This window comes from Leucopleurus acutus, assembly GCF_964270905.1.
Source record: "Leucopleurus acutus genome assembly, chromosome: 10".
Lineage (NCBI taxonomy): Eukaryota > Metazoa > Chordata > Mammalia > Artiodactyla > Delphinidae > Leucopleurus > Leucopleurus acutus.
The window spans coordinates 49,314,954-49,342,545 of record NC_139153.1 but is presented as its reverse complement, the minus strand read 5'-3'; the positions used below and the strand labels follow the sequence as shown (position 1 = coordinate 49,342,545).

At 42.5% G+C, this 27,592-nt stretch overlaps 1 protein-coding gene across 4 annotated transcripts in view; it reads left to right on the top strand.

The window, feature by feature from the left end:
• Window positions 1-7,687: 7,687 nt before the first annotated feature.
• The window catches only part of GOLGA4 (golgin A4), a 105,917-nt gene continuing 86,012 nt past the window's right edge, over window positions 7,688-27,592 (top strand). For all 4 annotated transcript variants that reach the window (XM_082848452.1, XM_082848451.1, XM_082848450.1 and 1 more), the window contains exons 1-2: window positions 7,688-8,043; window positions 22,116-22,205. In XM_082848452.1, the coding sequence (XP_082704578.1) occupies window positions 7,972-8,043; window positions 22,116-22,205 (162 nt within the window). In that variant the 5' untranslated portion in view covers window positions 7,688-7,971. The remainder of the gene's footprint in view (window positions 8,044-22,115; window positions 22,206-27,592) is intronic.

Genomic DNA, 27,592 nt, shown 5'->3' with positions numbered 1-27,592 from the left:
CGAACCCTCACAAATGTGTTCCACCTTTCCTTTTTTCTCTGGGTTGAAAAGCCAAGCCTGTTTCTTTGAATTATGCCTCATTCACTTTCATTTTCTTCATCTATTTCTAAAGGAGCCTAGTGCCTGGAACCCCTGGTTAAACTAAAGATCCTTAGCTTACATGTTGAAAACAAATCTCCATGGTTAAGAAAATGTCAGTAAAAAGTCTTTCTTTTTTAGCTCTAATTTTCTTAAATTAGAATTATGATCCTTGGACTTCCCTGGTGGCACAGTGGTTAAGAATCTGCCTGCCAATGCAGGGGACACAGGTTCGAGCCCTGGTCCAGGAAGATCCCACATGCCGCAGAGCAACTAAGCCTTGCGCCACAAATGAGCCTGAGTGCGCTCTAGAGCCTGCAAACCACAACTACTGAGCCAGCATGCCACAACTACTGAAGTCCGTGCGCCTAGAGCCTGTGCTCTGCAAAAAAGAGAAGCCCGCTTCTGCACTGCAGAAGCCACTGCAATGAGAAGCCCGTGCACTGCAACGAAGAGTAGCACTACCCCGCTCGCTGCAACTACGCAGCAACGAAGACCCAACACAGCCAAAAATAAATTAAAAAAAAAAAAAAGTATGATCCTTTCAGGATTATCGATGACAGAAAAAGACTTAGTGTTTAGAATGTCCTCTCTTTCTCCAAAGGAGGCAGTGCCTAGTAACCACTTTTATTGGCTAAGTGCAAAATCAACTTCTTGTAACAATTGCCTCTCCTGTCCAGGACAGACTTAAGTGATAGATGTGGGGATGGAAGACTGGGGGTGTGGGTCAGGGGAAGCGCTGCTTCAGGAAAGGAGAGACAGATTGCCAGAGACCTTGGAGCTGGTGGAGGAGGGTGGGGTCAAACAAGGCTGAGGTCCGCAAGGGGAGATTAAGACACTAACCACTGAGCAGCGGGTAGGGTGGTTTGAGGAGAAAAGAGATGCTTAATAAGATTATTTGGAATGAAATACTGTGCACTAGACAATGTAAACCATGACTTTTGTTCCCCCTAGAAAATCTAGACTAGAAATTCTAGATTCTGGAGTAAAATATCCACATCTTTGGTGCTGGGTGTTGTATATATTTTACATCTTAAATATTCAAAGCATGAAGAAACACACAAAGCAAAAAGCGATATTGCACTTCCCCTGTTTTAATTAATCCCAGTGTTCAGAGTTCACCTATCCAAAGCTAATAGTTTGATGTGTATCCTTCAATAGTTTTCCTAAGCATTTATGGACATGTACGTGATTGATTAATAATTTGGCTCAAAAAAAAATGAGATTGATGGAGAAAAGGGAACCCTCTTGCACTGTTGGTGGGAATGTAAATTGATACAGCCACTATGGAGAACAGTATGGAGGTTCCTTAAAAAACTAAAACATAGAACTACCATACAACCCAGCAATCCCACTACTGGGCATATACCCTGAGAAAACCATAATTCATAAAGAGTCACGTACCACAATGTTCATTGCAGCTCTATGTACAATAGCCAGGACATGGAAGCAACCTAAGTGTCCATCGACAGATGAATGAATAAAGAAGATGTGGCACATATATACAGTGGAATATTACTCAGCCATAAAAGGAAATGAAATTGAGTTATTTGTAGTGAGGTGGATGGACCTGGAGTCTGTCATACAGAGTGAAGTAAGTCAGAAAGAGAAAAACAAATACCGTATGCTAACACATATATATGGAATCTAAAAAAAAAAAAAAGGTCATGAAGAACCTAGGGGCAAGACGGGAATAAAGACGCAGACTTACTAGAGAATGGACTTGAGGATATGGGAAGGAGGAATGGTAAGCTGGGCCAAAGTGAGAGAGTGGCATGGACATATATACACTACCAAATGTAAAATAGATAGCTGGTGGGAAGCAGCCGCATAGCACAGGGAGATCAGCTCGGTGCTTTGTGACCACCTAGAGGGCTGGGATAGGGAGGGTGGGAGGGAGGGAGATGCAAGAGGGAAGAGATATGGGGATATGTGTATATGTATAACTGATTCACTTTGTTATAAAGCAGAAACTAACACAGCATTGTAAAGCAATTATACTCTAATTAAGATGTTAAAAAAATGAGATTGAAAACAATTTCTCTTCAAAATTTCAAAGGTATTGCTCCATTGACTACTTTTTTTTTTGCATGTTAAAATTAATTTTTGAACAGTAAATACATGCTTGGGGGATGAATTTGAAAGATAAAAAAGGATACTACTAATACTTCCAGCTGCCTTGTTTCCTGTCACTGGTTTCTAATGTGTATTTCCAGATATATTCTGTAATATCTATGTGTTTACAAATATACATACACATATGTTGAACCATATGAAATTGCCATTTTTGAAGTTAAAAATCAGCAACTTCACGCAATTTAACCTAACACACATATATATGAATATATATATATATATATTTTTTTTTTTTTGCGGTACGCGGGCCTCTCACTGTTGTGGCCTTTCCCGTTGCGGAGTACAGGCTCCGGACGCACAGGCTCAGCGGCCATGGCTCACGGGCCCAGCCGCTCCGCGGCATGTGGGATCTTCCCAGACCGGGGCACGAACCCGCGTCCCCTGCATCGGCAGGCGGACTCTCAACCACTGCGCCACCAGGGAAGCCCTGAATATAATTTTTAATCGCACTAATGATAGTGTGCTGTATACACTGTAGTGCGCTTTGGTTTCTGACTTAATGAAACATCTTGAGATCTCCCCATAACTGTTTGCATAGAGCTGCCTCATTCTTTTTTAATTTTGTGCCTATTTATTTGTTTTCATGGCAAACTGTTATTATTTTTAAATTTACGTATAGTAAAATTGAATTTTAATTTTGATGTACAGTTCTTTGTATTCTAACATCTGTGTACCCACCACTACAATCAGGAAACAGAAATATTTCAAACATATCTATGTCATCACCACCAATGACAAAGAATACTACTGGCAGGCACCTCAAACTTCCCTCCCGATTGTTATGCCTTTCCTACACCCCAAGACAATATTTCTCTTGACTTCTAACACCGTAGGTTAGTTTTGCCTACGTGAAGTAAAGGAGTATACATTCTTTTGTTTGCCTTCTTTGGCTCAACATTATGTAAGGTTCATCCATGTTATTATGTGATTACTATAGAACAATGAATTACACATTTCATTATTTTACAGCATTTCTTTTTTTTTTTTTTTTTTTTTTGAGGTACGTGGGCCTCTCACTGTTGTGGCCTCTCCCGCTGCGGAGCACAGGCTCCGGACGCGCAGGCTCAGCGGCCATGGCTCACGGGCCCAGCCACTCCATGGCATGTGGGATCTTCCCGGACCGGGGCACGAACCCATGTCCCCTGCATTGGCAGGCGGACTCCCAACCACTGTGCCACCAGGGAAGCCCTACAGCATTTTTTTGGCATGCAGAATAAAAAAAAAAAACCTTTCATATAAACTGTTTTTTTGTAATGGTTTCTGGATTTTGTGCTATACTTAGGAAGGCTTTTAGCACTCCAGGGTATAAAAATAAATCTTCCAATGTTTTCTTCTAGTGATTTAATAATTTCATTTTTTCAGGTGTGAGGAATGAATCCAACTTTTTCTTTTTTTCAAGATACTCATTATCCAAATACTCATTTAATCTTCATGGGAAATTTATGATGGATACAATGACACATGTTCATTTTACAGATGAAGAAACTGACACATACAAAAAGTTCAGTCATTTTCCCCCATCACAGAACTAATAAATGGCAAACATGGGACTTGGACCCAGTCAGTTGAGTTTAATGCCTTTGTGCTTATTCATTATACTACCCAGCCTTTCCACCCACACAGTATCTTGTGCATGAGGCAAGGATCCAAACATTTGCAAGAGTGAATTTGTTTACTTAGGAGTCTGATTATCACATAGTTATTCAGTAGGAGCAGAGAATTTGACACTTCACCTCCATTCCCTCAGCCCTTCTCTTTGTTACCAGAGGCCTCATTCTTGAAATAAGATTTTTTTTTTCTCAGCCCAGTGTTGGGTTTTCCCTTCCAAGGACTCTTCTCATTAGATTGTTGAGTCATCAGCTGGGTAAAGAGCCCTAGGACATATGTAAACGATTACAAAACTTAAAAAATTGAGCAGGGTGTGTCTCAGAGAAGAGAAGGAAATGTGAAACATACTACAGTTGGAGACCAGGATAAAGGGCAAGAAGCCTGAGGTCAGTTTCCACTTCGGTCACTGAGATCATATGACTCTGGGAAGGTCACTTTTTGGCTCTTCATTTTGCAATAGCAATAATAATGTAGCCCTTCACTTTTCCTTAGTTTCCTTATTTCTGCCTACAATGGGAATTAAATTAAAAACAAAGATACCAAAAAAACCCAAAAATTCTTTAAAGAAAAGGCCCCAGGCTGAAAAGTAAGCTAAATTCCTGGGAGAGTCACAGTCAAAGTTTAGACACTGATGTGCAGACCTTTCTTCCATAGGAGGTCTTCCAACTGTTTTATAACTTTAATTTTTTAAATAAGTTTTTGGCCGTGCTACGTGGCATGCAGGATCTTAGTTCCCTGTGGAGTCTTAACCACTGGACTGCCAGGGAAGTCCCCATATAATTTTTTTTTTTTTCCCTATACGCAGGCCTCTCACTGTTGTGGCCTCTCCCGTTGCGGAGCACAAGCTCCAGACGCGCAGGCTCAGCGGCCATGGCTCACAGGCCCAGCCGCTCCGCGGCATGTGGGATCCTCCCGGACCGGGGCACGAACCCGTGTCCCCTGCGTCGGCAGGCGGACTCTCAACCACTGCGCCACCAGGGAAGGGAAGCCCCCCATATAATTTTAATTTACGTAGCCATAAGATGTTCTTTTGCAAAGTAAATATTAAAAACATACTATGTTTCAAAGTGTTCTGGTGAAGTACATTAAAACAGGATAGGAATACAAGTATTTCAGTCCGCTCCAGATCTGTTACTTGCTATAGCCAAAATATGTATGCATATATATTATATACATATATATCCCCCCCAACCTTACAAATGTTGGCAAATCTGGTATGTGAAGAACAACACAGCTGTAGCACTTTCACATTTGTGGATAAGTGCTCTCAATGTACAAAATATTTTTTCTTTTCTTTCCTTTTTTTTTCTTTCTTTGCAACCAGGAAAGAATATATGCTGGTGAGGACACTGGATATCAATCAGTAAATCATTTTGGAGCAAAGTATTGGAGAACATAGCGAAATCAATGTCAATGGTAGTCTATGCCACCATGGTAAGGGATCCAGAGGCAGTGTGGGTGGGTGGTGTGGGCATGGGCTTTAGAGCCATGAAAGCTCTGGGTTCAAATGCTGCCTACACCATGTCCAAGCTGTGTTACTTTGGGTGAAATTCTTAACCTCTCTGAGCCTCGGGTTTTTAATTTCCATTTCAAAGTTTTCATACAGTGAAGTTTAGTGTTTGTGGTATATAGTTTTCCGGGTTTTGACAAATGCACACAAAGTTGTATATCTACCACTATAGTTATGATATGAACTGTTTGATCATCCCAAAGACTCCCTCATCCTGCCCTTTTGCAGTTAACACCACTTCTACCCCAACCCAGTCCTGGCCTACTCAACTCCTAGCAACCACTGGTCCATTCTTCCTCCCTATAGCTTTGCCTTTTCATAATGTCATATAATTGGAATCTGTTGGGCTGCATCCCACAGGCCTTGTACTTGCCCACCTTGTACTTGCCCAGCTTCAAGACCAAAGAGAGTCCAGAGTCAGTGACAGAGACATCAGTGGTTTAATGGATGGGGGATCTTACATGTCTGAAACAAGGTCCTGGAGCGACACCCCACTGTGTGCATCAGGACACGGCACTAGTCTTTGCTTCCAGGCAGAGGGGAGGTTACCAGTTATAGGGAAAATTGACTTCCGGTTGGCTCATTGGTTACCAAGGAAACCAGCAGAGGAGCGTGCCCCTCACCTCCCCTTTGGTAAACTATCATAGTGGCAAGATTCTGATCTAAAGATGAGAACAATCACTAGTTGGGGCTGGGGGCAAGTATGCAGGCATTTACTGATGAAGGTCTATGATTAAGAGGGGAGGTCAGTCAAGTGAGTAGGGTGTAGGTGACGCAGGGACTATACAGAGAGCAAGATATATATGTATGGCTTCTTTTGGGTCACTCAACAAAACTTAAGGAGATCCATTTAGGTTGTTATGAGTATCAACACTCTGTCCTTTATACTTCAGAGTAGCATTCCATGGTATGGAAGTACCACAGTTTGTTTATCCATTCATTGACCTAAGGGCATCTGGGTTTTGATAATTTGTGTCAGATATTCCCTTATAATATCTGTAGAATCTATGGCAGTAAGCCCTTTTTAACTCCTGATATTGATACTTACTGTTTTTCTTTCTATGAGTCTTACTAGGGGCTTACCAATTTTATTAATCTTTTCTAAGAACCAAATTTTAGTCTTGTTGGTTTTTCTCTATTGTCTGTTTTCTATTTCATTGATGTTTTGCTCAGTATCTTTTATTTCATTCCTTCTACTTACTTCGATTTTAGTTTTTTCTTCTTTTTCAAACTTCTTAAGGTGGAAGCTTAGATGATCGATTTTTCAATCTTTATTTCCTTTGCAATACAAACACATAATACTATTATTTTCCATGCAAGCACTGCTTTAGCTGAACCTCACAAATTTTGCTATGCTCTGTTCTCATTGTCATTCTTTTAAAATATTTTCTAGTTTCCCTTGTGCTTTGCTTTTTGGCCCATCAACTATTTGGAACTGTGCAGCATAATTTCCAAATATTTGGGGACTTTCTAGATATCTCTGCTATTGATTTCTAACTTAATTACTTTGTGGTCGGAGAACACACTACGTGATATTAAGCTTTTGAAATTAATTGAGACCTGTATTATGAATTAGCACATGGTCTATCTTGGGGAATGTTCTATAAATATTCCCAAAAAACCCCGTGTATTCTGCAGTTGTTGGGTCTTTTCGAAAAAGATCAATTAGGCAAAGTTAGCTGATCCAACTTCTCTATATCCTTACTAATTTTTTTGTCTACTTGTTCTATTAAAGACAGAGAGACCCCCAAGGACCTGGCACTTAGAATTAAAGATTTTTGAAGAAATATATGAAAATATACGATTTCTGTGAAATAAAAAATAAATAAAGGCGATGTCCAAAGACTGAAATCTTACAATATCGGTCAGAAACATCTGGACCCTGGGAGCCCCGTGTCAGGCACTTCTTGAACCCTGGAAGAGTCCAGCAAAGGGAAGAGGGCCCCTCTGGGAAGCAGTAGGAGTACGAGACACTGAAGGCAGAGAATCCTAACCACAAATACTGAACAAAAGTACACTATCCTTCAGAGCCCTCGGCAGGTTCCCTGGGTCGCCTCTTCTCGCACCCCGGACACCCACACATGCGGTTCTTTGCGGCAGAATTGTCAGCCTTGCGGTCCTCAACAGAAGCAGCACCCTCCCCACCAGACTTCGCAGCGCCGAAGCCCCGGTGTGCGTCAGCGTAGCTCGGGATCTGAGGGCATCTATGCACGCAGTGAGCATAAGCAGCGCAAACCCCTGCATCTTCCGGGAGCGACCCTGGAGCGCGCATGTGCGGGCCCGACTCCAGCTTGTCCCCTCCGGCACTCCGTAGCACTCCCTCGGCGAGCTCCACGTAGGCCGCGCAGGCGCCTTGGGCACACGCTCACCTGGTGCCGTTGTCGCCGCCGCCGCCGCTGCCGCAGGAGCTGGATGGGGGGCCGAGGCCAACCGGTGGCACCCAGAAGAGAGAGACGCGGCGGCGGCGACGCCGACACCCGCAGGACGAGTGTGCCGACCCGCCCGCGAGGCCAAGGAGGAGAGGCGAGGCCCGGCCCCCGCGGTCCCTGGTGTAGAGAACCCTCCGTCGCCGCCGCGGCCGGGTCTCTCAGAGCACTCGCCCTCAGGTCTCATTCACATTCAGGAACCCGCGTTGCGCCATGTTCAAGAAACTGAAGCAAAAGATCAGCGAGGAGCAGCAGCAGTTCCAGCAGGCGCTGGCCTCTACTCTGGTACTATGGCCGCCGCGCTCCCCTAGTTCCCTGACCTTTGACCTCTAACCTGAGGCTTCCCCCAGACCCCGGACTGGGAAAGAGCTTAGGGCGGTCCAGGTCCTCCGTGATTCCTGACCCGGGTCCCCTATCCTAAAACTCCGTTCTGGTTGGGGGAGGCTGGATTCGTGATACCTGACCTCTGGTAATTTCCCCCAATGCCCAACCCGGTCTGAGAATAAGTGAGAAGGGCTCCGATCTTTCATGATTTTTGAGCCATATCGAAGGTTCCACCAACCATCCGAGACCCCAACTCAAGAATGAGGGCGGAATGGGAAAACCAGGGTCCCTTGTAACATCTGATCTCTCGACTGAAGTCCCCTCTCTGATCCCCGACCCGAGATTGAGTACGGAGGGGCCCCTGGCCCTTGACGAAGTCTAATTCCAAACCCTGGTCCAGGGGTGAGGGCCAGGGGTCGAGCCATTCCTGCCCAGGCTCCTTGCAGGAGCACTGGGACCTGAAAGAGGTGGCGGTGTGGCCGGTGTCCAGCGCCCGAGGCTGTCACGAGTTAGTCACTTCGCATAACTTGGTTGATCCGGGACGGGCGGAGGGGCTGACACTGCGCGGCCCAGCAGGGCTTGCGCCTGTCCGCAGCTCGGCTCTGCTTCTTCAAGTCTCGTTAATATTTGTTTTTCACGAACGCTGTTGCTTCAGGAAATGACAGTTTTCAGGAAAAACGGGGCGTGTTAGTAGTGTTAATTTAAAGAAGCAGAAGCAGTTTCCTAAGCAGCTGTGATTGTGTGTTTGGGTGCTGGCAGCACGTGGTCCCTTCAGCAAAGGGGAGGGCGACTGCTAAATTCCTTCCCAGCCTTTCAGAGTCTCAACAGATGGAGCAAATCTCTCTCTTAACTTTAGAGTTTCTACAAGAAAGGCTGTTTTGACTAATTTGGAGGCATTCTAAACATCTTTAACATAACATTTATCGTATACAACTTTTAAATATAGCTAACTAATTAACAACTACTAAATCAAACAACTATTGAATTTATTCTGAAGCTGTAAATTGAAGTTGTTCTCTAAAAATGTAAAGCTCCCCTAGAGGGAAACAGTGGTTGAGATACATAGGTACATGGTACTGAAAGCTTGCTTGTTCATTCTCCCAAGTGAACCGTAAATAGTGATTAAGATTTCAGTACTAAAATTTTACTTTTCATACCATTTACCACAAGCTTTTAAATTTTACAAAACACCATTATTTAAGAAACAAAGGAAAAACTAAAATATGAGGTACAGATGAGGAATGTGGGGAAACAGGCGTGGTAGTGAATGTAAGGGACTCTATACATATCACTGATCCAGGATTCCACCTGTAGAAATTTATTCTAAGAAAATTTAGGATGTATTAAGCAGTTAGCCACATGGATATTCACTTCAGTGTTGTTTTTTTTTGTTTGCTTGTTTGTTTTGCGCGTTGCTGCGCGCGGGCTGTCTCTAGTTGTGGCGAGCGGGGGCTACTCTTCGTTGCAGTGTGCAGGCTTCTCATTGCGGTGGCTTCTCTTGTTGCGGAGCACGGGCTCTAGGCATGTGGGCTTCGGTAGTTGTGGCACCCGGACTCAGTAGTTGTGGCTCACGGGCTTAGTTGCTCTGCAGGATGTGGGACCTTCCCAGACCAGGGATCGAATCCGTGTCCCCTGTGTTGGCAGGCAGATTCTTAACCACTGCACCATCAGGGAAGTCCCGAAGTTCTGGATTATTGTTTTCAGAGTTAAGGATTTCTTTCAAGCATGAATTAAACAAATATTTTTTGATGGGACAGTCCTTTTATAACAGATTACACATATCCTTGTTTTCTCGTGCAAAGGATCCTGAATTTGTATAATATCAATTTCTTCTTTTTTTTTTTTTTTTTTTTCCCTGTACGCGGGCCTCTCACTGCTGTGGCCTCTCCCGTTGCGGAGCATAGGCTCCGGACACGCAGGCCCAGCAGCCATGGCTCACGGGCCCAGCCGCTCCGTGGCATGTGGGATCCTCCCGCACCGGGGCACGAACCCATGTCCCCTGCATCGGCAGGCAGACTCCCAACCCCTGCGCCACCAGGGAAGCCCATGTCTTCAGTTTTGAGTATGAATTATTTTGTGTTGAAGGCACCATGCCCTCAGGAATTTAATGGTGTGTGAAAGACAATTCCCTTTTACCCACTCAGGAGGATTTGTTTTTGGTCTACTTTTTGTAATTACTTTGTAGCCTCCCTTGCTATCTTCCCAGTGTTGTTCTTCCAACTTCTGAATTGTTTGGGCTTTAAATCAAGACAAGACACTAAACTTCTAAAATTTTGTGTAAAATAAGGACAAGTACCTAAGAGATTCTTTAGTGTATTTTAGTGTTATTAACATAAAGTTTGAGACCTTTGTTTTGAGATTTTGGGGGCCTGTGTGTGCATACTTCCTGGTTCTTAGCTTGCTTTCCAGAGGGGAGATTGCCTGATAGGGATGTTTCAAGTAGAGTGAGTTGTCAGGTCTTGATAATTCCGGGATAAATGAACGATTTGCATCATAATATTTGCAAAACTTTCAGTAATACTAATAGTGTTAGTAACACTATAAGGGTCCCTTAAGTTTTTGAAAGCATTCAATAAAAGACAGCCTTCTGTAGTCCCCAGTCACTTCTCTTTGGTTGGTGCTAAGTTTATTTGAACCCTTCTTTTTTTTTTTTTTTTTTGCGGTACACGGGCCTCTCACCGTTGTGGCCTCTCCCGTTGCAGAGCACAGGCTCCGGACGCGCAGGCTCAGCGGCCATGGCTCACAGGCCCAGCCGCTCTGCGGCATGTGGGATCCTCCCAGACCGGGGCACGAACCCACGTCCCCTGCATCGGCAGGCGGACTCTCAACCACTGCACCACCAGGGAAGCCCTAATATATATATATTTTAAGATTTATTTATTATTTATTTATTTTATTTATTTTTGGCTGCGTCGGGTCTTAGTTGCAGCACGCGGGATCTTCGTTGAGGCATGTGGGATCTTTTGTTGCTGCCCACAGCTTCTCTCAAGTTGCGGTGCGCCGGCTTCTCTTTAGTTGTGGTGTGCAGGTTTTCTTTTCTCTAGTTGTGGCGCGCAGGCTCCAGGGCGCGTGGGCTCTGTAGTTTGCAGCACACGGCTTAGTTGCCCCGTGACATGCTGGATCTTAGTTCTCTGACCAGGGAGCGAACCCGCATCCCCTGTATTGTAAGGTGGATTCTTTACCACTGGACCGCCAGGGAAGTCCCTCCATTTAATATTTTTTTAACAACAAATATCTACTTGGATTTTTAAATTCCTTACAGAATGAATTTGATAAAAATTATTAAAAAGTAATATAGAATACTTTCTAACTTCTTAACATATATGTAGTGCCATGAATAAAAATATTTTTTAACATTTTCAGCCTTTTTCAAATATTACTGAAACTTAAAAATTATAAAAAGCACAGGCGCAAATGGACAGTTGTATGATTCCACTTGTATGGGGTACCTAGATTAGTCAGTTTCATAGAGACAAAAAATAGAATGGTGGTTGCCAGGGGCTGGAGAGGGGAGAGGGGAGTGGGGAATTACTGTTTAATAAGAACAGATTTTCAGCTTGGGAGGATGAAAAAGTTCTGGAGATGGATAGTGGTGATGGTTGCACAACAGTGTAAATATAATTAATACCACTGAACTGTACACCTACAAATGTTTAAAATGGTAACTTTTATGTTATGTATACTTTACCACAATAAAAAAAATTAAATTAAAAAAATTGCAAAATGTGGGGCTACCCCAAACCTGCAGAATTATAGCTTTTTTAGAGTGGGGCCTCAAAATAATAGTTTATGTAATAGAAATTTTTTTAAAATTCCACAGACAGCAGAGGAAAGAGTCACTTTCTGAAGGAACATAGGCTTTTTGTAAACGCCACTTGGCAAAATAATTAGCCTCAATCTAAAAAGCGTAACTCCCAGAGAGAATATTTAGATCAGAAAAATCAGAATGTCTTGAATGTTTATAAATCTGTATTTTGACCAGGGAGCATATAGTGGCTATTTGTATTACTTTATATAGAATATACATTAAGTTCTCATGTTTTAAATAATTTAAACAGTCCTTGTTCATGTGATTTAAAAAATCTGTGTGAAACTTGAATAGGGTACGGGCCATACAAAGTTCTCTCATCTGCTTCTTAGTTTGATAGGAAGAGCTGGAGGAAAAAATTCTAGAGAGTCTTTGTCTCTGTAGCTTTCAGGATGAATTAACCCAATTTGTTAAACTGTGATGTTCAAAGACCCCAAGACATAGATGCAAATTATACATACCTTAACTTTACATCCCACGGAAGCTGTAGGCAGATTCAAAAGTGCATCCTCCTGGGCCCAGGTGAGAAAGCAGGGCTGGAAACTTTGATGTAGAAATTCAGTTAATGTGTTGATAAAGGTCAGGGCTCTTAAAAGTATAGGATTTTGGCTAACAGCATTTGGTTTCTTCACCTTCTAAACCACAAAATATTAGGAAGACGTTCTCACTTAAACATTTATTTGACTAGCTATTAAATTCCAGGTTGAAAAGTTTCCCTCAGACCATTGACTGTTTTTCTTCCTTCTAGCATCATGTGTGCTGATGAAAAGTCTAATTCCAAACTTGTTCTTTCTTTATTGGTAGTTAACTTGATCTTTGAATCTTTTCTTTTTTCCTTGATGCTAGAAAATTTCCAGTTTTCTTCTTTTTTTTCTTAAGTCTCCCTCCTTTTTTTTTTGCGGTATGCGGGCCTCTCACTGCTGTGGCCTCTCCCATTGCGGAGCGCAGGCTCAGCGGCCATGGCTCACGGGCCCAGCCGCTCTGCGGCATGTGGGATCTTCCCGGACCGGGGCACGAGCCCATGTTCCCTGCATCCGCAGGCGGACTCTCAACCACTGCGCCACCAGGGAAGCCCAGTCCCCCTCTTTTTTTTTTTTTTTTTCTTTGCAGTATGCGGGCCTTTCTCTGTTGTGGCCTCTCCCGTTGCCCCCTCCTTTTTAAAAAAAATATTTATTGATTTATTTATTTACTGGCTGCGTTGGGTCTTCGTTGCTGCACGCGGGCTTTCTCTAGTCGCTGCGAGCGGGGTCTACTCTTTGTTGCGGTGCACGGGCTTCTCATCACAGTGGCTTCTCTTGTTGCGGAACACGGGCTCTAGGTGTGCGGGCTTCAGTAGTTGTGGCTCGCAGGCTCTAGAGCATAGGCTCAGTAGTTGTGGCGCACGGGCTTAGTTGCTCCGCGGCATGAGGGATCTTCCTGAACCAGGGCTCAAACCCATGTCCCCTGCATTGGCAGGCGGATTCTTAACCACTGTACCACCAGGGAAACCCTAATCATATATTTAATTTCCACAAATAATAACACTAGTCAACACTGGATAGTTATTTTTAGCCACGTGCTTTCTTGCTGCATTGCATGTATTAACTAAATTAATACATGAAATAATAAAAGGTGTGGATTTGTATTATCCCCATTTTACAGATAAGAAATTGAGGCCTAGGGAGGTTAAATAACTTGCCTGTGGTAGACAGCTAGTACCACACAGCTAAGCGGTAAAGCCGAGATATGAACCCAGACAGTCTTGCTCTAAAGCCCATTCTCTTAACCAGAGCACTATGCTTGTTGCTTTGTTTCAGTTTTTAGTAGCAGCTTGTGTTTTAACAGAAACTAGAGCTTCTCAAAACTCTTGCAGGATAAGTGTTATATATTATACGTACATATATATTTAAGTTCTCTTCCTTGATTTATCTGATTGCTCTGGGTTACTTGTTAAACCTGTATTTCTTCATACTTGTCATCGTTTATCTTTTTTCTTTTTTTTTGAGAAAAATGTCTTGTTATTATTGGTTGTTTGTTTATATTTATGAAGACCTGGAGGGTGGTTTATTTCAGTAGCTAACATGGGTTTTCTCTGCTCTTACCTGCTACTCTCCTGTGTCGAGGGCCAGCCAAAACACAGAGAGTCCTGCTTTGAAAGGTGACCATAAGATTTAGTATCCAGACGTTCTTATGAATGAATGGGGACGCTAGTGGCAGTTATCTTGGAACATAAACTGGCATGAACTGGGTGGGACTGGGATTGCCTTGGTCGGTCTGGGGCGTATTGTTACCCTGCTGCTTTGTGGTACCAGCCCCTGCTATTGGAGCGCTAACTCCTCCAAGGTGTTGCTCTTTATATTTGGCTGTTACTGTTGTCTGGAGATCTATTTGGTTTGGGGGAGGCTGACGCCAGGTACCTCTTCGTCTTGCAGACACTTAACACATTGCTGAGAGCAGTAATCTCCCTTTATAGTGTCTAAAACTGTGATTTTTTTTTTTTCCTGTTGCAGAAAGTTGCTGCTGCCTCTCCCGCAGAGCTTCTGTGCGTGTTCAGGGTTATGGCTACCTTTGCCCTGATTTTTCCACCAATTTGAATCCTTTTGCCTTTGAGTCTTCAAAAATTTATTTTCTTTTTGCCTGTGGTGTTCTCTCTCTTGTTCTAGAGTGTTAATCTGTCTGCTTTTCTAATTTTTTTTAACCTTTATTTCAGTGGGTTTTGGGTTTTGGGGAGGAAGAGAAGTAAACACTGTTTATTTTTGCATTGTGTTGGACACCCAGTGGACGGTTTAAGTGTGGTGACTCCTGTGCTTAAATTCTTGGAAACTTTTAGGTATTATTTCTTTAATAATCCCCTCCCCTTTGTTTTTTCTCTTCTGTCCTGAAAGTCCAGTTAGTTAGCTTTTGTGCCTTCAGGATAGATTCCCATTTATTATTTTTTACCCTTTATGGTCTATTTTTATTTTTTTATTCTGTTTTTGAGAATGTGCTTCAATTTAACTCTTCAGTTGAATTTTTTGTTTTATATATTTATTTATTGAAGTATAGTTGATTTACAATGTGTTAGTTTTCTTCAATTGAATTTTAAATTTTGGCTACACTATTTTTAAATTTCCAAAGGCTGTTTCTTATTGTCTTTTGCTTTTTCATAGCATTGCTCTTGACATAGTGATATATCTTTTCTCTCTCTGAGAATAATGGGGATTTTTTTCTTTTGTTTTCTTTTAATCTTTATTGTGTTAGGGTTTTTAAAAAAAATTTGTTTATTTATTTATTTACTTGGCTGCGCTGGGTCGTAGTTGTGGTGAGCAGGATCTAGTTCCCTGACCAGGGATTGAACCGGGACCCCTGCATTGGGAGCGTGGAGTCTTAACCACTGGACCACCAGGGAAGTCCCATGTTTGTTTTTTGGTTTTGGGTTTTTTTCTTCTTCTTGTTTTTGGCTCCCTCTTACATTGGAAATTTTCTTTATTGAGTGCTCTGGGCTATCTATTCATATTTAAGGGCTAGGTACTAACAATCTGGTGCTATTTGGAAGTAGCATGTGATTGACACTGGGGCTCACTGGTGGGTGACATGCTGTAAACTGGTTTTATTGTTGGGAGAAATATCTACATGTTGGTAATCAGAGACCTAGCTGCCAAGTTTCTGGAAGCAGGTCTGAGAAGGACTGCTGGAGGTTCCACTGTTCACTGTGCAGAACATCGCCTAATCCTGCTCTGTTTAGTCACGCACTTTACCCTTCTCTCCTGTCTTACTGTGCTTGGTTTCACCCAGTTTGAAGCCTCATTGGCTCCAGAAAATAAACCTCTGTTTCTTCAGAGGCTATGTAAGGTGGGACAGGGGACCTGGGGACTCTTTCAACCAATCTTCCTGGTTTTGATCCTGTCTCATCTTGCTTTATAACTTTAGCTTTAAGTCCTAAGTCTTTTTAGGGTTCTGGGGATGAAAATAGGCTTCTTCTCATCACTATTCCCTTCTCCATGGGGTTGTAGTGGCTGTCCAGCAGTACTGTTACTTTAGTATTCTTTCACTCACATCCAGTATTCTGAAAATTGGTTGAAATTTAACTCTTTGGGAGGGAGAGAAAATAGGAACATATGCAGCCAATCTACTATGTTTAACTAGAAGTCTCCTTAAATTACTTTTGAATGAGTGGATTTTGCCATATTGAAGGGCTGTTTTTGCGAGGTAAGCATTTATAACATGAACAGCAATATTTCATTTCTGGCACTACTATTTAGATGTCAGGATGTGGAAGGTACTTTATTACAGACATAATGGAAAGCTCTAATAATTTTGGTAACTAGTATACAGAGGTTTATGTGAAGCATCAACTCCCAGTTACTTTGGCCATTCCTTTATAGCTGGGATGTCAGATGGATTTGGCAGAGACTTTCAGGAGTGCCGTGGTGAGAAGGAGTCTACGGCTTTGTCCTTGCCGTTATTGATTACCATGGGTGTGGGAGGGAGAAGTGAAGCCAGGTGTTTGTTATGCTTGTGTAAGAATAACATATCATCTATTGGGGGCATAACTTGAGAACTGAGTAGTGTCAAAAGGCCTCTAAGCAGCCCAAATTTTAATGTCACTAACTTCACATTCCATAGTTAATGTATGTTGTTCATAAGAATACTTTAAAAAATCCCTCGCTTAGAGCTTCCTTATGCTTATTTTGTCTACAGTTCCAGTAAATGTAGTTATCTAGTTTCTAAACTAGTAGCAGGCTAAAATGGACAGAGAAGATAAACTACAAGTAGCATATTGACAGGAATGACAACTGACCTAGAAAATGTTAAATTATATTCAATTTCCTTTTATCTTTGGAAACTAGAATTAGTTATTTTCGGAAAGGTAAAACCTGATTTCAGAAAAGTGTAGATTCAAAATGGTTAAACCTCATTGTTATCTCCAAACCCCTTCAGGTATTAGTGAGGTTTAACCATCTTGAATCTATAACTTTAGATAGATATCTATCTAACAATTCAGCTATTTTGAGTAATTCTTTCTATGAAAACTCCCAGATAATAGAGCCCCTTATGGAATAAACTATGATTAACATAGTTTTGACTTTAATGTAGAACTTCCCAGTAATGTGAATGTCCAAAATTTGTGTTTTTGTTATCTTTAGATTTTGTTGTTCAACGTAGAATTAATGCTTTTTAATTTCTATTTTGTGGTATATTTAAAATATATTAGATATATTTGATGTATTCTAGATTTAATAGTGGCCATGTTTATCAACATTGTTCTTATACAGACAACATGGTATGATGAAAGCAGTTCAGGTGGGTTGTGGAATCTGTGGATTGGGATCAGCTTTTTTTTTTTTTAAATGAAAGACTAGATTAGGTCAAAATGTGGCATCTTATGTTGTAAAGGTTAAGGTTTCATAAAACTTTTGTTTTAGAAGTGTCTGTGTGAAAAGGATGTTGTTGTTTTACTGTGGGTCCCAGTGAAAAAAATTTGAGAAATAGTGATCCAAAGAATACTGGGGAAGTGGATGAGGGGCTCAGAAGACCTGTTTGCTAACCCAGATCTTGCAGTATGCAACCTGATCAAGCCACATAAGCACTGTGAGCTTCTTACTTTCTTGTCAGGAAATTGGGGATGATAACTGTCCTGCTTACCTTTCAGATTGGTTGTGAGAATCAAAAGAGAAAGTATTTGAAAACATTTGTAATTACAGAACGCTTCTTTATTTAACAGAGCCTGCTAAGGTGCTGTGCTGGTGTTGCATTTGTCTTGAAGGGTAGATGTAGTCTCTGTACCATAGGGTTGAGAGACAGTTACTCCTGGTGTGGTGAGAGTGTGAGAGGATCAGGGTGACATCTGATAGAGTCTTGATGGGTAATGAAAAGTCATGGTGTTCAAGGCTTATTATTCCTAAAGGTGACTGTACTAGCTTCCTAATGTTGCATAACACATTACCACAACCTTGCTGCCTAAAAACCCAGTTATTGTTTCACAATCTGTATGTCAGAAGTCTGGCATGACATGACTGGCTTCTCTGCTCAGGGTCTCATAAGACTAAGATCAATTATTGTCCAAACTGTGTTCTCATCTGGAGGTGAGGGTCCTCTTCCATGCTCATGTGGTCGTGGTAGAATTTAGTCCTTTGTGGTTGTAGGACAGAGGTCCTTATTTCTTGCTGGCTGTTGAACGGGACCGCTCTCAGCTCCTAGGGCTGCCCACAGTTCCTTGCCACTTGGCCCCCACATGCCTTTTCTTTCAGGGTAGCAGGAGTACATCTCTCTGCTTTCTGCTGCTGCCTCTGCACTCTGGACCCATTTGAAGGGCTTGTGTGATTAGGTTGGACCCACCCAGACAATTTCCTTTCAATTAACTCACAGTCAACTGGTTAGTAACCTTAAATATACCTGCAGAAACCTTTTTGCTATGTAAGGTAAGATAATCAGGGCAGTGATATCTCATATTCACAAGGTGAGGGTCATTTGGGGTCATCTTCAAATTCTGCATACCACAGTGACTAAAATGGGTTTTTTATACTGAAGTTGAGGGCTATGGTCAATTAAAATCAGTTAGTTGGCAATAAAAATATAAATTCTGAGCCTGGTTATAGCCATCAGGTTTTTTGGTAAATAGCCATGAGAAATCTGAAGACAGATTTCTAAGCTATAAGAATTAATTAGACCAAATTTAGTTTGAAGGAATCTAAATCCTTATATATTTTGAAGTGAGAGGATAGCCTGTTAAAGATCCAGGACTTTGGGATAAACACTCAAGTACAGTTAGTTTTTTATGCATGTTTTATACTTTACAGTCATATCCATTCCCTCATGTGATCCTTACTTTTGCAACTCCAGAGGAAGACCTACAAGCCATCAGGCCAAACCTTGCCACGTGGTACTACTTTTCGGAGGACAGTGTGTGTTAGAACCTATTCTTTAACTTTATAAACCCCAACATTTGATTTTGCCGGCTTATCCAGAGCTGATGAGGCTCCAATTATGATTAGGCTCACATGAGGCCAAAGTAAAAAGACATAGTGCCACTTAAAAAAATTCACAATGGAGGTGTACTTTTCAAGTGATTTCAAGGTCCCTGTCTGAAGTAGCCCTGTCCTGGCATCTGGGCATTTGGAAAGCTGAATTATTAACCCCCAAATTTTTTGGATATTATGACATCACAACAGAGAGGGTTAGCTAAGAGCTATATCCTTTAGCCTAGTGTTACTTCTCTAATTACTTTCCTAACTTTTTGCCCTCTCAGTGACCCTTTTGTTTTATTTATTTATTTTTTGGTCTGTTTTTAAAAATATTTATTTATTTATTTTTTGCTGCATCGGGTCTTAGTTGCAGCATGCGGGTTTCTCTCTAGTTGTGGCACAGGGGCTCCAGAGCATGTGGGCTCTGTAGTTGGGGCACGCGGGCTTAGTTGCCCTGTGGCATGTGGGATCTTAGGTCCCCAACCAGGGACTGAACCCATGTCGCCTGCAATGGAGGGCAGTCCTGGTGGCTCTCTTTTATTAAAGGAGATATTACATACAACCATTTAAAAGTAGATACAAATGGAGTTTCTCCTGGTCATAGTGGTAGCGTTTGAAACATCTACAGCCTTTGAAGCTGGCATGGTTTGAAATTTATGGCTCTAGGTGTGGGAAGGGTTATTGCACTTCCCTCAACTTCAGTGAGAACTGTTTCTGAAGTGCTCTGAATACTTGTGATTCTTGTTTCAGTCCTGGGTAAACACTGTCCCTGCTTTCCCTTCCCATTTTCTAAGCGCAATGTTGGCTTCATACATTTTCTAGACATTTAAACATTGATAAGCTTCAGCTTTATTTCACATTCAACCATTTTGTTGCTTAAAATTTTAAGGCCTTCCTGTTTCTGTTTTATCTTGATTGAGAAGGGATATCTTATCCCCTAAGGTAACTGCTGCACATAGCTAATTCCTTCTGTCACATGTTGATTTTTCTGGTTCATCTTGTAGAAGGTATGTGTGTGCTGGAATTCTACGCTGTAAGCAACAGAACTCAGTCTAGCTAGTTAAGCAGAAAAGGGGTCTATTAATCAATAGTTGGTGACTTACAGAATTTTCAGGAGGGCCTGAAAGTCTGGGCTGATCGCTCTGCTCAGCCACACTTGGGGGGCTGCACTAATAAGAATGTTGCAGCTGCCTCAGTTTGGCAGCATCGCATCTTGCACTGGACAGCTTTTGTGAACGACTGCGTGAAGCTCCGTGTCTCCATGTTCACCAGCTGATGAACTGTATTAATTTTGCACGTCTGTTTTCTCATATTACCCACTTATGACTCAGACTCTCGTGTGGGTATGTTCATTGGTGGAGTTCAGGTCACCTGCCCTAGGTGAAAAGAAGACTGGGGTGGTGAGTTTTCTGAGTTCTGACTTACAAGCACTTACAAGAGCTGTTTAGAAAAAAAGGTTATTAAACTTTGTCATGTTTTGTTGATGTTTTCCCCTCCTCCCCATTAATCTATTCCTTTTGATTTCTGCTTCTGACATAAAAGTCTCTTTCCCATTCAGAGATTATAGAAATAGGCTCTCATATTTTCTCTTATATTTCAATTAAAAATCATTTAAATCTTTAATATAGCTTAAGTATGAAGTGAGGATCTTATTGATATTGCTCCCCCATATGGATGGCCATTTGTCCCAGCACCATTTATTGAACATCTGTCTTGATTAGAAATGTTAGACTTATTGTAAACTGAATATGTATATGTGTGTGTAGAGTGTGTGTATGTGTGTGCAACATTCCTCGTGACCTCTCTGTTCTAGCATAGCCACAGCAGTAGGTACTGACTTGACAGATTAGGGTTGCATTTGTTCATTCAATCATTTATTTAACAAATATTTATTAAATGCCTTTTTAGGTAGTGCTGTACAGACTACAAAAGGATAAGACATTGAGACATTTCTTTGTGGAGTTGAGTTAAGATTGGTCTTGTTATGGGTGATGGGGGGTCTTGAAGTTTTGGTTTTATACTTTTTGGACTGTTTTTAGCTTACCTTGGAGTACACCTCAGACTCCTAGTTTAAATTTGGGGCCCTTTCTCCTGTGGGTTTCTGTATAGGAGTCATGTGTTCCTTTACAGAACAAATGGACTGGCATCTCAGTATTGGGCTATGGTATGCATGGTGTTCTCAAAGCAAGTTCCTTGATTAGAGAGATGTTTACCTGTGCAGTTCATTATATTGAATATTAGAGCTGGATGGCACTTTAAAGATTGAATTGACAACTTTATTTGATTTTATTTTTATTTTTTTATTTTTTTGCGGTACGCGGGCCTCTCACTGTTGTGGCCTCTCCTGTTGCGGAGCACAGGCTCCGGACGCGCAGGCCCAGCGGCCATGTCTCATGGGCCTAGCCGCTCCGCAGCATGTGGGATCTTCCCGGACTGGGGCATGAACCCGTGTCCCCTGCATCGGCAGCCAGATTCTCAACCACTGCGCCACCAGGGAAGCCCCGACAACTTTATTTTTTAATGAACTTTTAACTTTGGAATAATTTTGATTTATAGGAAAGTTGCAAAGATAGTACAGAGAGTTTTCATATACTTCTCACCTGGTTTCAGTTTCCCCTAATGTTATCTTCTTTTTTTTTTTTTTTGTTATCTTCTTTTAAATAAAATTTTATTTAGTTTTGGCTACGTTGGGTCCTTGTTGCTGCACGTGGGCTTTCTCTAGTTGCAGTGAGCGGGGGCTACTCTTCTTTGCGGTATGCGGGCTTCTCATTGCGGTGGCTTCTCTTGTTGCGGAGCATGGGCTCTGGGTGTGCGGACTTCAGTAGTTGTGGCACGCAGGCTCAGTAGTTGTGGCTCGTGGGCTCTAGAGTGCAGGCTCAGTAGTTGTGGCGTACAGGCTTAGTTGCTCCCCGGCATGTGGGATCTTCCTGGACCAGGGATTGAACCCGTGTCCCCTGCATTGGCAGGAGGATTCTTAACCACTGCGCCACCAGGGAAGTCCTAATGTTATCATCTTATGTTATCATCACGACCTTATTTTTGAGGTTAATTTTAGCCCTCAAAATGTTAATTTAGCTAAGATCATAGTTCTAGTTGGTGGCAGAATCAGACCAAGGACCCAGTAGATAGCCTGGGTCTGCTAGTTGATTATGTTTCAGTTATCCTTTTCTGTTTTTCATGTATTTGCTCTTTTCCTTCCTTTCACTGGGTTCTTTGGGCATGGACTATGAGAAGGACTACTTAGTACATAGTGCGCTCATCAATGTAGTCTTTCTAATTTGTGCAATAATTTTTAAATCTAGGCTTCCTCCAATTCTTCAACGCCAACGAGAATCAGGAGCAGGACGTCTTCATTTACAGAGCAGCTTGATGAAGGTACACCCAATAGAGAGGTAAGTTTGGAATTTCTTCTTCAATAAATCTTTTACAAGAAGCTTATTAATTTAAAATGTAATGCTACTGTTGATAACAAAATGGGAAATTACTTAATTCCTAGGTATTTTTTTTTAGTACAATTTTTTTTTCAAATAGTACTGTTGCTTTTGTAAAGTGTTTTCTTTGAATATCTTAATTTGAGAGGATAATATACTTTGCCTTTAATATTTGAAATTTTCAGAATGATTTGATAACAATTTGTTCAGCATAGCATTATGTGGGGAGAAGTCCTATATTTTCAAGCTAGTGGTTGGAAACTATGAAGTAACTCCTAATTCCTTGTGACTTGGAGCTGGCACTATAACTCAGATTAGATTTTTTTTCCAACTTTTTTTCTTTCTGTGAAGGATTATAAGAGTCATGCAAGTAAAACATAAGTACACAAATAAGGGTAAAAAGAGGGTAAGAGAAAAAAGGATAAAAAATACATGCATAAATCAGTGAATTATTATGAAGTGAATCCCTATGTGACCACCACCCAGGTCAAGAAAAGGAACACTGCCAGCATTAGAGTGCTACTTCCCTTCCCCACAGAAGAGCACCCTCATCCTGACTTCTTGATATTTGCTTCCTTCTTTTTTTTAACTTTTTAAATTTTTATAGTACCACTTAAGTATGCTTTCTGTTGTAAACCTTATAGTTAAACCTTTGGGCTGTCTAATTTTTGGCTATTATGAATTATGCTGCTGTGAACATTCTTGTATATTTCTTTTGCTACACATGTACCAGCATTTCTTTTGCTATGTACTTAGGAGTAGAATCACTGGGTTAAAGGGTATACATAGTTTTACCATTGAAGGTAATGCCCATTGTTTTTCAGAATAGTTGTAGAATTTTACCTTCCCACCTTCCCAATTTTACCTTCCCAAGTTCTTGTTGCTCTATATCCTTGCTAGTCTTTAATTTCAGCCATTCTGGTGGGTGTGTAATGTTCTCTTATTGTAGTTTTAATTTGCGTTTCGCTGATGACTAATAAGATTGATCATTTTTCATCTGTGTACTGATAACTTCTTTTGCGAAGTGCTTATGTCTCTTGCTCATTTTTCTATTGGTTTATCTTTGTCTTATTGATTTGTAGGAGTTCTTTTTTATATAGTGTGGATAGGAGTTTTTTATTGGATACATGCCTTGCGAATATCTGCTTCCACTCTGTGGCTTGCCTTTTACTCTCTTAATGGTGTCTTTTGAACAGAAGTTCTTAGTTTTAATGCATTCCAGTTTATCAATATTTTATTTTATGGCTAGTGTTTTTCATTTTTTAGTATTCTTTTCTTGCCCTTCAGAGTATTTCCCATTATTATCCTGTTTTACCTTTCACATTTGGATCTATACTCCATTTGGAAAAGATTTTTTTCAATATGGTGTGAGGTAGGGATCAAGTTTCACCACCGCCCCCCTCCCCACATAGCTATCCAGTTGTTCCATTCTTTCCATACTGCTGTACTGTGCTACCTTTTTTTCAGAAACTAAGTGTCCATTGAGTGGATTTCTGGACTCTTGTTTCTGTTCTGTCATTTGCTTTGTCTTTGATCTGATCCCACACTGTCTTCATAACTATAGTTTTATGTTAAATCTTGCCCTTATTAGAGCAGGTCTTCCCTGTCTTAGTTTTAAAACCAGAATTCCATAGACTAGGTGGCTTAAGCAACAGACATTTATTTCTCAAGAGTTCTGGAGGCTGGGCAGTCCAGGATCAAGATGCCAACAGATTCAGTATCTGGTGAGGTCCCTCTTCTTGATTTGCACACAGCTGTCATCTCATGATGTCCTAGCATGGCCTTTCTTTGTTGCATGCACTTAGGGAGAGATGGAAGAGTGGGGAGGCAGCTCTCTTGTATCTTTTTCTTTTATAAGGACAGTAATCCCATCATGAGGGCCCTGCCCTCATTACCTCATCTAACTCTAATTACCTCCCAAAGGCTCTGCCTCCAAATACCATCACTAAATATCCTTGGGGGTTAGGGCTTCAATATATGAATTTTGGGGGACATATGCAGTCCATAGCACTCCTACCTTGTTCTTCTTGAATGTCTTAGTAATTCTTGTACCTTTCCATATAATTCCACATAAATTTTAGAATCAGATTTTCAAGTCTTACAAAACAAACTCAAAACAAAATAAAATATAGCACTGACAACAAAGAAACAAACTTGTAGAGATTTTTATTGGGATTGCATTGACTCTATAGATTAGTTAGGGAAAAGTCTCAATATTATGAGTCAAATTTTATAATCTTTTCAATATTAAGAGTAGTACTGGACTGAGCATTTTACATAATGCATAAGTTACAATGCTGTTATTCTTTTTTTTTTTAAGTATTAAAAAACATGTATTCTTGAACAGTGATTTGGATGGAAGTAGTATTCTGAGAAACATTTTTTTTTTTAGGATAATGAAGCTATTTTAGTATTATTTAAAATAAGAACAACCTTTAAACTGTATGAAGTGGGCAATAGGGGAGAAGCACGCCTTCCTCAGAAGGGTCCTCTGAGAAGGGTCTTCTCAGGGGCAAAGGCAGCAACGGTGGGTGGGCAGGAGGGAGTGCAGGCCTGGATGTCAGCGGTGCTTCCTCAGGGCGGGCTCTGCAGGTAGGAGAGGTGGCTCTGGGGCTTGGCAGCTCCTGGCTGGAGTGGAGGGAACTGGCCTGGCGGTCCGTGCCAGTGACTCGGGCAGGGGTCGGGCAGGGGTCAGCTGGGTAAAAGAAATGTGGGTTTGAGTGTCAGGAGGAGGTGGCCTTGGCTCTCAGGACTCAAGGGGGACGTCAGGCTGGCCCAGGCCTGGGAGTGCTGATCCGCCCCCATCTCTCCAGCGAGGCTCTGTGACTGTGCCCTGGGCGGGTGGGGGGTGGGGGGGCCTCACAGCAGGGTGGGCGGCAGACAGGGAAGGCTCAGACAGGGCTGCTGGTCAGGCCGGGGCTCAGTGTCCTCTTCTCGGAGGCGCTTGCACCCGGAGCAGATGCTTCTTCTCAGAGGCCCCGGCCTGGGCACAAAGACAGGGACCACTCCATTCCTCAAAACGGGCCGGAAGGCCGACAGCCTGGGCTCGGGGCTCTCAGACCTGAGAGGCCCGTCGAGCCGCCTTTGTCCTTCCTCGCATCGGCTGAGGGCCCTCAGCGCAGTCTCCTTGGCACAGGGGTCCAGGGACTCCTGGCTGGACGGACAGGTGGACAAGCTGCTTAGGCTTTCAGCGGGGGCGGTACGGATGTCCACCAGGCTCTGCGTGTGGCAGGAGAGGTGGGCGTTCCACTGGGACCTCATCGTGAAACCGTTGCCATGGCCGGAAAACCCCAGCCCCGAGGAGGTGCGGAGGGGCGGCCCACTGGGAAGGCGCCTCCAGCCCTGGGGCACCGAGGACCCACGGACCGGGTAGTACTTCCAGCTGAGCAGGGCGGCGGGGAGCGGCCGCCTGCTGCCGAACCAGAGCTCCGTGATCCTGGCGGCGGCGGCGGTAGCACAGGATTGGGTGCCTGTCCCGTCCCATCGGGAGGCAAGTGCCGCGGGCAGGCCCGGTCCATGGGAACCATGGGGACCAGCGCTTCTGGGCGTGGGCTGGCTGCACGGCCTTGGCCGTGCCCAGGTACATGCTCAGGTAGCTGCCCATGCTCGCGGGTCAGCGGGGTCGGACCTTCGACGGGCTTTGGCTTCTGGGCGGCCCCGAAGTCTGTAGACGCGAAGCTTACGGCGCTGAGGCGACCGTTGGCATCGGGATGTGGGACGGTTCGTGGGGCGTCAGAACCTCTGGGCACGAGGTCCTGCGCGCGCCAGGCCGGGGCCTCAAGGACTCACTCGGGGCCTCGCGGACCCACCTGGGGCCTCGCGGACCCGGGGCCTCGCGGGGCGCCCCTGTGTTCTGAGCACAGGGGATCCTTCAGCTCCCACTGCTGGCCCAGGCGCTTGGCTCTGGGTGGTGGGGGAGCCCTCCACTTTTTGCCCTTGACATTTAAAGGGAGAAAATATAATAATTTGTACCAGGTCCTTTCATTACTGTAAAATGAACTCTCTTTCATTACTCTCTTTCATTACTGTAAAAATGAACAAAATGCACTTGAATGCTCCTTTAAGGAAAAAGAGCGAATTTACTTGTATATCTATAGAGGCTGTGTGCTTCTTCTAGAATGGTTGCTAATGTCACTTTTTGTAATTTTATTCTTTTTTTTTTAACATCTTTATTGGGGTATAATTGCTTTACAATGGTGTGTTAGTTTCTGCTTTATAACAAAGTGAATCAGTTATACATATACATATGTTCCCGTATCTCTTCCCTCTTGCGTCTCCCTCCCTCCCACCCTCCCTATCCCACCCCTCCAGGCGGTCACAAAGCACCGAGCCGATACCCCTGTGCCATGTGGCTGCTTCCCACTAGCTATCTACTTTACGTTTGTTAGTGTATATATGTCCATGCCTCTCTCTCGCCCTATCACAGCTCACCCTTCCCCCTCCCCATATCGTCAAGTCCGTTCTCCAGTAGGTCTGTGTCTTTATTCCTGTCTTACTCCTAGGTTCTTCATGACAGTTTTTTTCCCTTAAATTCCATATATATGTGTTAGCATACGGTATTTGTCTTTCTCTTTCTGACTTACTTCACTCTGTATGACAAACTCTAGGTCTATCTACCTCATTACAAATAGCTCAATTTCGTTTCTTTTTAAGGCTGAGTAATATTCCAATGTATATATGTGCCACATCTTCTCTATCCATTCATCCGATGATGGGCACTTAGGTTGTTTCCATCTCCGGGCTATTGTAAATAGAGCTGCAATGAACATTTTGGTACATGACTCTTTTTGAATTTTGGTTTTCTCAGGGTATATGCCCAGTAGTGGGATTGCTGGGTCATATGGTAGTTCTATTGGTAATTTTTTAAGGAACCTCCATTCTGTTCTCCATAGTGGCTGAACCAATTCACATTCCCACCAGCAGTGCAAGAGTCCCTTTTCTCCACACCCTCTCCAGCATTTATTGTTTCTAGATTTTTTGATGATGGCCATTCTGACCGGTGTGAGATGATATCTCATTGTAGTTTTGATTTGCATTTCTCTAATGATTAATGATGTTGAGCATTCTTTCATGTGTTTGTTGGCAGTCTGTATATCTTCTTTGGAGAAATGTCTATTTAGGTCTTCTGCCCATTTTTGGATTGGGTTGTTTGTTTTTTGGTTATTGAGCTGCATGAGCTGCTTGTAAATTTTGGAAATTAATCCTTTGTTAGTTGCTTCATTTGCAAATATTTTCTCCCATTCTGAGGGTTGTCTTTTGGTCTTCAATGCTGTTATTCTTTAGGATAGATTTCTAAGAGTGGGATTGCTGGGTCGTAGGGTGTATGCAAATTAAAAAATTTGAAAGAT